This window comes from Megalobrama amblycephala, linkage group LG18, assembly GCF_018812025.1.
Source record: "Megalobrama amblycephala isolate DHTTF-2021 linkage group LG18, ASM1881202v1, whole genome shotgun sequence".
In the NCBI taxonomy this organism is placed as follows: domain Eukaryota; kingdom Metazoa; phylum Chordata; class Actinopteri; order Cypriniformes; family Xenocyprididae; genus Megalobrama; species Megalobrama amblycephala.
In genome coordinates, this window is record NC_063061.1 from 1,649,471 (window position 1) to 1,664,203 (window position 14,733).

Sequence of the window (14,733 nt, forward strand, 5' to 3'; positions counted from 1 at the left end):
AAATCGCAGGATTACAGTGAATTAATTGGGACCCCTGCGCTGAACGACTGTCCAGAAATACAAATTGCAAACATGTCCGTGCATAAATGCAAATCGGCTCCTCGTTGCCTTCGGTCGTATCCGCTAATTGAATTCCTCTGGTGTGTCCTTACAGGCGACACGTGCACCATGGCGGAGTACAACAAGCTGAAGAGCATGCTGCTGGATATGCAGCCCAGGACCTTCACGGACGGGGAACCGAACGCCATGGACCAGAGGAGGACTCTGGTGGACACCATGTTCAAGTATATAGATAGAAACCAGGACGGCCGTCTGAGCAGCGAGGAGCTGGCAGAGGTGAGAGGACCGACCGTCATTCCCTTCACTCTGAAAGGACTGCACATTATCCTGCTTATTACAGCGAATATTACTTCAGAGAGTCATTATCTCATGTCATCCCAAACTCATATGCTGCTGTTTTTCTGTGGAAGCCAAAGTTGACGAATAATTATATGATAGTTCACAGTCAAGCTCTAAAAGACAACCACCTCCAAAGCGGACAATATGATTTGTGTGCCACTCTTTTATTATCATTTGAAGTCGTATGATGCTTTGTGTGAGAAAAAGACACAATTTTGAGTTGTTATACAATGTTTAGGATCAAGACTGACTGTACACTCTTAAAAAAAATGTTTAATGTAGAACTCTAGGATTCTTGACTCAGTTTTTTCATTTCATGGTGAAATGTCTTAAATGATTTTTCTAGTGGTAAAGTATGTTTACAGGCTGTTTAATTCATAACATTTAAATAAAATAATGAATTAAAGCCACAATATATACATTTTCGGCACTAGAGGTCGCTTATTTAAAACAAAGACGTAGCTTGATGATGCCTTGATTTCGTGGAATCATGGGAGGTGTTGTCTTCTACAGCCGAAGACTTACTGTGTTGATCTATATAACATGATTAGTTTTCTGTTAATGAATGTGTCCAAACAGTTGCTCACGTGTCTTATAAAACACATAATATACTAAAGCGTCGGGTCCCACTTTATATTAAGTGGGTTAACTACTATGTACTTACATTTAAATTAATCATTTGATACAATGCACTTATTGTGTACATACATGTTTTTACATTGTACTTATATTTTAAAAACACCTGCATGTAATTACATCTGTAATTAATTTCTGTAATTACATTTATAACTACACTGCTGACCTTCCCTTACACCTTACCCCTACCCTTAAACCTACCCTTACCACCAAACCTGTCCCTAACCTTACCCGTATCCCACCTCAATAGCAGAAAAAGTGTTTTACAATTCAATATGAACCCAATAAGTATATTGTACTTATTTTTTGATGTAAGTACATAGTAGTTAAGGCCACTTAATATAAAGTGGGACCAAGCGTCTTTGGTGTTTCCATGGTTTCTACAAAATAAAACCTGAAATCGAGAGTAAAGCAGGTGTGATGTCAATGATAGGCGATAGTCAGAGTCCTGGTTAAAAATCCTACATATTGTGCCTTTAAAAAAAATGAACAAATTTAAACTAAATCCATAAAATGATTCTATGATGGAACTCCTAAAAGGTTCTATATATGAAGCGCCTGATGGAACACTTTAAAGGTGCCGCAGAACGTGTTTTCAAAAGATGTAATATAAGTCTAAGGTGTCCCCTGAATGTGTCTGTGAAGTTTCAGCTCAAAATACCCCATAGATTTTTTTTTTATTCTTTTTTTTTTAACTGCCTATTTTGGGGCATCATTAACTATGCGACATTCAGGGCTGCGGCCCCTTTAAATCCTCGTGCTCCTCCACCCCCGGAGCTCGCGCTTGCCTTAAACAGTGCATAAACAAAGTTCACACAGCTAATATAACCCTCAAAATGGATCTTTACAAAGTTTCGTCATGCAGTATGCCTAATCGTGTAAGTATAGTATTTATTTGGATATTTACATTTGATTCTGAATGAGTTTGATAGTGCTCCGTGGCTAAAGCTAACATTACACACTGTTGGAGAGATTTATAAAGAATGAAGTTGTGTTTATGAATTATACAGACTGCAAGTGTTTAATAATGAAAATAGCGACGGCTCTTGTCTCCGTGAATACAGTAAGAAACGATGGTAACTTTAACCACATTTAACAGTACATTAGCAACATGCTAATGAAAGATTTAGAAAGACAATTTACAAATATCACTAAAAATATCATGATATCATGGATCATGTCAGTTATTATTGCTCCATCTGCCATTTTTCACTATTGTTCTTGCTTGCTTACCTAGTCTGATGATTCAGCTGTGCACAGATCCAGACGTTAATACTGGCTGCCCTTGTCTAATGCCTTGAACATGAGCTGGCATATGCAAATATTGGGGGCGTACATATTAATGATCCCGACAGTGATCCCAGTCAGTGTTACGTTGAGATTCGCCTGTTCTTCGGAGGTCTTTTAAACAAATGAGAATTATATAAGAAGGAGGAAACAATGGTGTTTGAGACTCACTGTATGTCATTTCCATGTACTGAACTCTTGTTATTTAACTATGCCAAGGTAATTTCAATTTTTAATTCTATGGCACCTTTAAGATTCCATATAGAACCTTTTCCTCTAAGAGTGAACATTATCTCACTTGCTACACAAATAAATACATACATGCACGTAAAATATTTTTACAATTTTACCTTGAAATTATCTTAAATCTTCCACTAAGAAAAGTATATTACAGTATACTGAAGTCCTCTGGTTTTTATTTTCAGTACAGTCTTTTCTAGTAAATTACCATTAAGAGATCATGTGTGAACAGGAACTTTCAAAAATATTGGTAAGTCAGTTTTGCCAATTTCCCAGTATGAGAAATCGTAACATTAACACCCACCAAATGCAGGTGTATTTCAGCAGTGGTGTGTGACACAGTCAGTCCTACTAGCCACTTTAGCGGGTTGAATTTTATATATAATATAAACAATTTTTAATTGTAGTCTTTTAAAAAAGCATCTGAAATAATAAACTAAGTGCAATGTAGTGTTGTCAGAATATAGGTTTTCGATACATACCGACACTGAAATATCTGAAACACTTCCAATACTCATTTTCCTCAGAATGGATATCCAGCTGCTCTTTCTCTCTCTCTCTCTACGACAGCGAGTGACACACAAACCGCCTCGATTCATTTGCTCCGGATGAATATTGTTGGTAACAGGGCTTGAATTTCGCCATGGGATTGTATGTATTGCGCATAATTTTACTCATTCCTGCAGATTTTCTTCTCACACCCAAAGTGTGCGCACATAAAGCTGCCTCTCAGCACTAAAGTAAGTTCTTTATCGCTGCTTATTGGGCTTAACCAGTCAAATACACACAAAATGCCGGTCTTGGCAAGTATTCATGTAAACACAGTCAGTCATGTTTGAAGTGAACGTAAACGGTTGAGAAAGAAAACACATGTGTAACAGTATAATGGATCCGTGCGTCAGGTCTTAAAGTGACAGCAGCCTAATATACCTGCTGCCAAATTATGAAATAATATTAAAAATATGAAACTACTTAGCTTTATGGGTTAACATTACATTACATTATTTTGGTAACACTTTAGTATAGGGAACATATATATATACATATATAAACGATTAACTATGACTTTCCCCTCAACAAACTCCTAATTTACTGCTTATTAATTGTGAATTGTTAAGTTTAGGTATTGGGTAGGATTAAGAATGTAGAATAAGATCATGCAGAATAAAGCATTAATATGTGCTTAATAAGTACTAATAAACAGCCAATATTTAGTAATATGCATGATAATAAGCAACTAGTTAAAAGACCCTAAAATAAAGTGTTACCATTATTTTATAACAGTGTCATCTTTTTTAAGAAATTTGAAATAGTCTATTATCTGACCTTCTGTTGGAGGAAACTTTAAAAACAACACACACACATTATTAAATTAAAACTATTCATGACGCTGTTATAAAATTATTTGACAGAGTATTAAGACTTAATGGCATTTTAATGACAAGTTCAATTTGTACAACTAAAAAAAAAAGTGGTCAGAAAAATATTCATGACACTATTATAATGGCCTCATGTCAAAACCAACTACATGACAGTTTAATGTAATGTTAACCCATAAAGCTAAATAATGTCAAGATGTCATGACAAAGACACTGACAGGTTATGATGTATTGGTGCATGTCAAGTTATCATAACACAGACATCTCAAACAATGTCATCTTTGCATTAAAAATGACATAATTGAGCTAATGACAGTTAAATAAACATAAACATGCATAAAACCTCTTTCATATTCATGACACGTCATGTCATGATTATTAAGGGGTCATGTCAGTCTTATGCACAGCCCTTCAAGTAAAGTGTTACCGTTTTTGGATTTTAGTTTAAAACAGTCTTGTGTAAGCGACCCCTAAAGTGCTTCTCCTCATGTTGGTGAATGAAGACAAGATCATGTTCAATGACTGATATCACAGAATTTACCGTTATTTTGGTGCTGATGTGTAAACAGTCTCTTAACGGTAAAAAGCCAGAATGACATTGCTTGTATGAACAGCATGTTTGTGTATTTACCAGTAAAGTCATTCTGGAAATTTTACGGTAATTTACTGGAATTATTGTGTGAAAGCGGCTGGTAATTGAGTCCTACACTGTAAAAAGAGATTACTTGCGATTGTTGCTTTAAAGAGCTATTTACCTGATTTAATGCATACAAATTAGTATTGTTGATATAAATCATTGTATTTAGGTGGATTCAATGATGTTAAATAATATGAGTTGCCTTAGAAGTGTGAGAGACTGAAAGTAGTGCAGGTTTCATAATCCTCCCCTCCGCTGAAGCTCATGTTTAACCTAATTCTCAGATTCTGCTGGCTTGGTTCTTGGCATTATTGAAATCTGGGTGAACAAACAATGATACAGTTTTCATTTTTGGTGAACTCTTTAACACCCATAACATATGTTCCAACCAATCTGCATCAAGAACGCCTGTGTTGAGACGTAAAACCATACCTATAATCAAACTAAATTCATGAAATAACACTGTTTAACTTAATTGAACTCCTCCTGTTCTTTCACAGATCTCCATAAAGGAGCATTTGGAAAACATCTTATTGGAGTGCAGCATGCAAGACCTCCTGCGATACGACGACTACAACAACGACGGTCACCTGACCCTCCAGGAGCTCTACACGGCCTTCCGTGAGTCCCACCGCCGCCTCACACATCACTACTCATCAGTACAAATCAGCCTCTCTCACCATGTGGCAAATCTGTAGATTTCTTTTTTATGCCCTCAGTGAGCCAGGCACCATTACGCCTCTCTCCGAAGCACATTTGCGGTGAAGCGAGCACCTGATCCTTTGGGCCAATGAATGCTAATCATGGCCCGATGATGAGAGATGAGTGCTTTTGGCTGAAAAAGAGGGATGAGATGGCAAGCCGAGATTATCTCGTATCATCCATCGTCCTACGCCGCATAAAGCAAACGCTCTCGTTTCATTCGTTTCAGAAATTGGCAAAGCGATTCACAGTCCTGCACCACGAATGAGCAACTGTAACTAAAATTATACATCCATTCCATGAGGAGATCAATCAGAGTGTTTGAGGTGCTGTGTGACCCTTACTTTAAGATTCAGCTACTAGTGTAAAAAAAACACAGCTTCATTAACCAGCACCAGTCATTAACCTCAATGATGAGGAGTTTACTGGACTGCTTGTTGTCTGTTTGTTTTTGTGTCCAACTGACCAGTGTTGGTAATCAGGTTGAGTGTAAGAGTGTACATGTAATAAAACATTGCATCGCTAAAGCTCTTCTCAAGGTTAACCGTGTTGCTGCAGTGGGATTTTGGAGGATGTCATCTGGAATGAGGGAGAATATCTGGTGAGAAAGGATTCCATAAAAACAGGCGTCTCTGAGGAGATCCCACTTTATGCTATTCTGTTTGTTTGTCAGAGAAAGACACAAGATTTTTTTTCATGCTTTATTATGTGCATTACATTGATTTTTCACAGGTCTTGATTGTTCTATCGTGTAGATGTCAGCATTCATTTCAATATTTCTTCAAATGTGCATGCTTTTAAGCTAATAGGCTATATGAAATGCCACAGAGGTAACATAATTGTTCAGACACTTTGCATCACAGAAATACGTTATATTTTAAAGTATATAATAGAATACCATTGTTTTAAATTGTAATAATATTTCACATTATTGCTGTTTTTTTTTTTGTATGTTTGATATACACCATGATGAGCTTGAGACATGATCACAGAGGGTTTTTTCACAGCCTACCTGACTGAAAGAGCTCATTGATATGCAGGTCATTAGAGCTCATTATGCGATTCTTTTGTCTTCTCAGGTGTAAATGACCCATTATTCATGATGATTCACGCCTCCACGCATACTGTGTTTCTTGACAAAAAGTGTCTTACAAAAACTAAATCAATATATTGTTTTATATGAACGAGTAGGCAGGATATTTTTTATATCATTTTGAAGCAAAAACTCTAATCTACAACCTCCAATACCCAGAAGTCTTGTGAACACATATATAATATTGGCTTTATTTCAGTGACTTAAGTTTTTAGTTTTTTCAATAACCACGCATAAACTTTATTCCTTCAAAAACACAAACATGTACTTACATGTTCCTCACATATTATGGTAGTCTAGTTTGTGCTGAATACAGTGTAATGACACTTTTTCCATTAATATGTTTATGAACAACTGAAAAAACACAAATGGGCATGTCAAAATGTCTCCAGGGCCCCGAAAATCCTCAGACCCCAGAGGGTTAAGTGAAGTTAAGTTTTCATGTATTGTCTCAGTTGTTTGTTGTAAAAAGCTGGTCAATATCTAGTCATTAGCTGTCTGTTAGCTGGTCCGAGCTCTTCATTAGCTGGTTCAGGGGAGACGTTCTTACTCGGTCAGTAAAGGCATATATAGGATGCTACAGGGGCAGTTGTAGCCTAATGGTCAGAGAGTCGAACTTGTAACCCGAAGGTTGCAGGTTTGAGTCTCAGTACAGGCAGGAAGTGTAGGTGAAGGGAGTGAATGAACAGAGCTCTCTTCCACTCTCATTACCAACAACTGAAGTGCCCTTGAGCAAAACACCAATCCCCGCAGCAAAAACGGCTGCCCAATGCTTCGGGTGTGTGTTCACGGTGTGTGTGTGTGTGTGTGTGTTTACTACTGTGTGTGTGTGTGCATTTGGATGGGTGAAATGCAGAGCACAAATTTTAAATATGGGATATCATACTTGGCCACACTTTCACTTGCACATAAGCAGCTACTGAAATGCTGAAAAAAACATTAATTTTTAAAGACACAATAATGCGTTTTGAGTTTTATTGACCATTCGGCATTGTCACAGGTTCTTAAAGACAGTTCTGTCATGAGTGTTTGACATGGTTATGTATGGTCTTTGGTGGAATAGATCTGCTACAGTTTGTTATTGCTGCTGCTGCACAATACATACACGACACACTGCTGTGATCAAGACCTGCTGCTGCTGCTGCACAATATAACGTACATGAATTACCCGAAGCAGATCTATACAGGTGGAGCTGGGGAAGGTGGAGGGTTTCTGAAAGCGCGCTGCAACTGCTACAGCAAATGCTGACTGAGTATTTGAAGGCTGAGCAGTGAGCTCAATGGCTACTGATACAGCAGAAACCAATCAGCTGTGCTCTATTGAGGATCATGTGATTGCAAGCAGATTGATTTAAACAGTTAGTTCACCCAAAAATGACATTTCTGTCATTAATTACTCACCTTCATGTCGTTCCACACATGTAAGACCTTCGTTCATCTTCAGAACACAGATATAAGATATAATAAGGTCATGCAGATAATGTATTAAGCATAATATGTGCTTAATAAGTACTAATAAACAGCCAATATTCTAGTAATATGCGTGCTAATAAGCAACTAGTTAAAAGACCCTAAAATAAAGTCTTACCCATTTTTTTTAAATCTAATTTCTCATATTACAAAAACTATGTAATAAGGTAATAAGCATCAAACTATAATAATGTAATGAACATTAAAATTGATAACAAGTACTTGTTAAAATATAAGCCCATAAGATTACATTAACTAATTTTGTTGACACTTTTTAGAATCGAGTGATGGTATTTTTATTTTGCATTGCAGAAGTAAGCTATTTCCTGTGATTGTGCAATACTTTTGATTAATTAGCCACTATAGAGAAATAACAAAGTGCAGAAAACAGTAAAAGTATTTGCACTACAAACCAGTGTTTTTATAATTATGATAATGAAATTATACTAGTTTGCAATGTCAAACTGGTTTAACTGTTTTTATACAGGTAAAATAACTGGAAGAGAATGACACCAGAAGCCAGACACATTCAAGTTACAAATACGTGAATCAATCTTTCACTGAGCATGTAAAAATGCCTTCTGGGATTGCATTCATCATAAGGAATAAATAAAATACAATTTGGCCATAATAAGGTATCTTAGAAACACATTTAGGCTATGTTGCCTGATTTGTATCATTAGGCAACATTTGCATCTGCGGTCATGGAAATTAATCTGTCAAAAAGTGTGTAAAGCTTGTGTCTAGGCAGCTCACTGTTAAAGTTACACCTTACATTAGAGTTTATTCACACATGAGGTTTAATAGAGCAGATCACGTGACAAACACATAAGAGTAAAGCTCATTTAACATTAATCTGAAAATACTTCAGCTTGATTTAATCTGACAGTACTGGATATCTGCGCTTATACCAAAAATTAAACACATAAGCCTACCGATAAGGCTCAGTTTCTAGGACAGAAATACGACAACAGTAGGAACCAAAAAATACTAATGATAAGTAGTGAGGTTAGTGATTCGAACAAACTACTAACAGTAAATGAGTGTTCATACTGACGGTGATTCCTCAGATCATGTGTGCTGCTGATCAGATGCACCATTTACACCGGCTGAAAAAATCCCACAGACGCTCACTGAAGGACCTGAGTCACATCTACAGACCAGAAGATCAGTCAGACAGTAAGAATCCACCTAGAAACCAGCCAGAACACCATAGCAACCACATAGAAACGGTTTTGAGGCAGCTTTCAATCAACAAATCCATTTTCAGACTCAAATTATATAAGGTTTTTTCAGTTCTTCATTATTCCAGGTACAGCCACACACACACACACACACATACATTATTTCATAGTACAACACTTATCAGCACTGAGGAGAGCTCCACAGCCCTTTCATGGCCCTGAACAGCCTATTACACATACAAAAAGACAGAACCATGCTCGTGAAAAAGAAGTACACTTTAGCTTACATAAAAAGAGTACTTCATACAGAAATAACATATTTTGAAAGAATATACTTAAGAGTGAACTGAATGTAATGTTTTCAGACACTTAAAGGGGTCACGAACTGTGTTGGTTTATTGTTTTATAATGTTTCCTGGGGTGCACTTATAATGTTAGTATGCTTTTTACATCAAAAATGGTCATAATTTAGAAATAAAAGGCATTTTTCCTACCCTGGTTTTAGCCTCTCATTTGAACGCTCTGTTTTTAGGGGTGTGTCTCTGTGAGACTTCAGTGTGAACGCCCACTGCTGTGATTGGCTGACATGTTTGCATATGAAATAGCTAAATATTACTTTCTCTAAAACTTTTAGCATGTTTTTATTATTACAGCTCTCAAGGTTAACTAATCGTGAAAAGTGTTGCATTACATTTAGATCTATGGCATCATATTTAGATTGTGGCATGAAAGGTTGCAGTGATGAACATTGTAGTCGATCACAGACATGTTGTTGAGCTCATGAAAGCAGTGATCTCATCATTGCAACTCAATTTCTGCACACTTACGAATGCTTTCATCATAACTAACAGTGCAAACACATTCTAACTAAGAGATTTTTTGAATAAAACGGGAGTTTTGGCGCGAGTTCAGAACTCAATTACTGATAAACTCGCTCTGTTTGATTGACAGCTCCAGCGATTGCAAAGGGAGCGTTCTGTATATATATATAATTTAATCACAGTTTAAATATCAGATTATTTTCATCCTACTAAGAGAAACAAGGTGAAGTTGAACGTTTAGTCACTGGTTTGATTTACTGACACACAGACAAAGATCATCTGACTGTACATGAATCATTAATATCAGATCAGGCATTAGAATGAACACAGTTACTGACATGTTGTTGCATTACTGTCAAGTCCATATCGTAAAAGTCTGTTTGCGCCAAAATGCGATTGATTTACCAAAGAATCCACAGTGAAATGTTCTGAATACAAATAAATAAAGCTCAACTGAGACATTCACATTGTTGAAAATAAATAACCATATTCTTGCATTAGGATCCTTTGAAAGGTAATGTTATTTTAGTCCTGTATCGCTCTTCTCTCCTCCTCATCTCACTAACACACCAGTGGGCGGGGCTAATTTTGCAACAATGAAATAGGCATTGATTTCTTCTGCGGAGGCGGAGTTTCACCTATCTATAGACACATTCCAGGATCAGTCGTTCTCTGGGTCTGGTGTCAATAAAAGCTTTTATTGGACTAACAAGGAAGTTTTCAATTCTGAAACTTACAGGATATTCTTATAGTACGATGACCTCTTATATCTAAAAAGCTCAAGGAAAAGTTGATTTCTCAAATTATGACCCCTTTAACTGCATGTTAATTGCAATTAAATGAAAATTTATTATCATTTAAATATATATTTGATGCTATTAGTTGAACTCAACAGTACTTTTTGTGACTAACTTAAAATGACTTTTCATAATCTTCTAGTTTTTGAAATATGGTTAAATTGTACTGATGAATTTACTGACAATAATTTATGATAAACTAAAATATACTTTATTTCTACTGAAACTTGTATGTCATGTATTGAAATATACTTGTAATTACACATAAAGATGAAGTTGCAATTTAGCACATTTAAAATATATTAACTTGTTAAATTAAATAACAGTTAAAATTATAGTATGTTAGTCAACACATCAATAAGTGCACTTCTCTAAAGCACGACAAAAGATTATTAAAACACCTTTTAAAATGTACTATAATATAGTATAATGTTTAATTTGACATTACTCAAAAGTGTACTCTCTTTAAGTACAGAAAAAAAATATATACAGTATATACTTGTCAAATTTGAAGTACACTACAAGTGTGCATTCAACACAAGTGCACAAGATCTTCTTTTTCACAAGGGCACAGATGCAGACAGGACAAATATAAGAGCCTCCAGAAAAGAGTCGCTCTACCTGCTGAAAGCAACCAGCCGAAGCCTGAGCAACTGCGACAGACGATCGATGATCACCTACGAGGAGTCTTACTGACAAAGAGCCGAAGATAAAGAGCAGCCGGGTGCAGGAACGAGTGAACGGGTGTAATTGGTTGAGAAAGAGGTCCCGCTGAGAGCAGGGCTCCTGTGCATGACAGCGGCGCTGAAGGTTAGCGGGTCTCTCGGTCTGTCCCGTCTGACGAATCTGAGCCACAGGTCAGCCGAGGTTTATGCATATCAGAGGGGGTCGCAGGTCTTACTAGGGGCTGAATTACTGAATTAGACAAGGAGTTAATTAAACACATCGAACGAAGACATTAGCGCCTCGCTAACTGAAGTGGAACCTCATAATCATTCAAATGAAGCAGCCGCTCCAGAAACCACACAAATTCTGCAGCGTGAATCTGTGATTCCAGTGGAGTCTGATGTTGACATGTTGCTGAGCTAACTAATGAAGTACACTAATGAGTGTGACATGCAAAAAACGGATAGCATAATATTATTAATGGAGTGCATGAGCATTAGTGCATTTCTTGTGACTCATCCTCTGTCTTGGATAAAGGTTTTGCCACACAATGCATTGTGGGATTGACTTTTTTGTGAAAGTTAAAAGTGATACTGTTTAAATGAGATAGTGTAATGCTTCTGCCTACATTCACATCAAGAGCATATCTATAAAGCCTCAAAATACTGTCTAGGTAGCCCCAGTGAAAAAGAAGTACAGAAGTACTTTTATAAAGAGTACTTATTATGGAAATAATATTTTTTTAAAGAATATACTGAATATAATGTTTTTTAACACGTATAATTGCATGTTATTTACAATTAAATGAAAATGTATTAGTTTCAATGTTTTATTTAATTCCATTAGCTGAATGTTTGAGAGCTTTTTTGACCCACTTACTGTATGTTCGTCTTTATGTGTAATTTCAGATTTACTTGTATTGTCTTTGAAATATTTAGTAAACTAAAGCATTTATGGTAAACTGAAATATGCTCTAACATCATTTCTTCTGAAACTTGTATCATTTATTTAAATGTATTTGTAATTACGCATTTTTAACCCTCTAAAAACTTTTTTTTTTAGGCTACAAAACTTGGTTTTGACACTTAATATGTGAAGATACAAGATCTTGGACATGATTCGAAAAGGTTAAATGGTCCTAAAAATATAGTCACACTTGTACTCCTCAGTGTCTAAATTGGGCGCATTAGAAACGTGCAGACTAGTTGTTTGCGTGCAGACTAGATTTTGTCTGCACGCAAACAAAATCTTACTGAAAGCTCATTTTTTGAGATATCAACATCAAATTTGATCAAATTTTAGATTTATGGATTTGATTTTCTCACAGTTTTGGAAACATTACATATAAAAATCAAAATAGTACTTTTGTGCATTTTTCATAACTATAAATTTGAACTTCTATAACTTTTTTAAGTTAGCTTAAAACAAAAAATACCATTAGACAGTCATAAAAATAGATCAATGACTTCTGTACTGTTGCCGTTCCACACTCGTAAGACCTTCAGAGAGGTATATGACTCCATAGACAGCAATATAATCAACTTTCAAGATCCAGAAAGGAACTAAAGACATCATTGAAATTGAAAAATTGAATAAATGGATAATAAGTAATAAAATATATATAAATATATAAATTATTATTTATATAAATATAATTTGGTACCATAAAATAAACAAAAAAAATAGAAAAATATTAAATACAACTAAAATATAGTGTATTCATTTCTTTGGAATGAGCAAAAGGCCATTTTTGACCGCCACACGAGTGTTACGTACTGCTCATGTGTTGAAGATCCAATTTCAGCTTTATTGTTATGATCCAGAATCGTAATTCATGTTACAGGCAAAAGGTCAAACACACGAGAAAACAATCAAAATGGGCAACAGGATAGAAAACACAGGCAAAAAGAGTCATCCAGAAAACAGGCAGAGAATCAAAAAACCAAGACACAGGAAACTAGGATAACGCTCAGAAATGCAGTTTAACAACATACAAGACTTCGCAAAGACTGACAGAAAACACAAGGATTATATAGGCAGAGTTAGCAAGGATAATGAGACATACCTGAATGTAAGGAAGCAAAATGAGTCCAGGCAAAGGGTTATGGGAAATGCAGTTCATAAAGCGGTAAAGGACTGCCCTCTGGTGGCTATCATTGGCACTACGTCTGGAAAGTGTGACAGTGAGGAGCACCAGAGGGTTAAAATGTATTAAATTTAAATGTAAGATTGAATAACACACTACATTTAAAATTACAATCAAGTTCTTTACTTGTGCTTAAGTGTGTTAGTCAACACAAAATAAGTGTACTAAGTGTACAGTTTTTACTTTTAAGTTTTGGAGTACACTACAAGTGCACATTCAGTACAATTAAGCACACTTCTTTTTTCCACAAGAAGCTGTAAGCTGCTTACTACGTTTGTGAATAAAGCTAGTGATCATTGCACTCCTGAAGCATCAACACAGACTGGGTTTGAGGTGTTTTCTTCACTGCTTTAGGGAACATTCGTGGAATAAATCACATCTGCATTCACTCTGGCAGACACCTGAAGTTCTTGTTCTTTGAAGTTGATGTTTACTCATATCAGCTTTTGTGACTAATTGCACCTGGACGGTTTCCGTGGTAACTAAGCGTGTCAGTCGTGCAGGTTTAATTAATTACAGCATGTCTTGAAACGGCTTTAAGTTTTAATACCCTTTTCTCCTGATAACAGATGGACACAAGCCGCCGCTGTCATTGCCGATATTGTCATATCCTGTCCTGCATCCATTGTGGCTCGATGTGAAGAGCCAGCTGTCAGCCAGAATAAAATCAGCCATGCGTCCTGTAATGCGTGCCACAACGTGAGTCATCCGGAAGAGTCTGAGCCACCGTAATCTCTGTAAAGATCTGATTTATGTGCCACGCGATGAGAGCAGGAGGAGGTGTAAATGTGTGTCTGGGAATCCTCCCAAAGCTTAACGTGTTTCACAGTCTGGCAAAAGGTTTGATGAATGCACATTTCTGCAGCTTCTTTGGATACCGGCGGGTTTGATTCAATCATGAATGATTCCTCAAATCATGTTGTTCAGGAGAGGTGTGCTGGGACGGGTTATAATATCTAGAGATAAAATGATATTGAGCAGCTGACTCAAAAATGAAGTGCTGCCATTGCTTCGTCACTCTCACGTCGTTTCAAACCTGTATGAGTGAACAGGTTTGTATGAACAGCTCTTTTCCCTCCTGACACAGCTGTCAAGCTCCAAAATACACAAAAAGTACCATTAGACAGTCATAAAAATAGATCAACGACTTCTGTACTGTTGCCGTTCCACACTCGAAAGACCTTCGTTCATCTTCAGAACACAAATTAAGATATTTTGATGAAATCTGAGAGGATATAATCAACACTTTCAAGGTCCAGAAAGGTACTAAAGACAT

The 14,733-nt window shown here is 36.4% G+C and overlaps 1 protein-coding gene across 1 annotated transcript in view; it reads left to right on the top strand.

Moving 5' to 3' along the window:
• fstl4 (follistatin-like 4) overlaps window positions 1–14,733 on the top strand; it is a 227,200-nt gene that overhangs the window by 148,099 nt on the left and 64,368 nt on the right. The window contains exons 5-6 of the mRNA XM_048166722.1: window positions 155–336; window positions 5,079–5,199. Of these exons, the coding sequence (XP_048022679.1) occupies window positions 155–336; window positions 5,079–5,199 (303 nt within the window). The remainder of the gene's footprint in view (window positions 1–154; window positions 337–5,078; window positions 5,200–14,733) is intronic.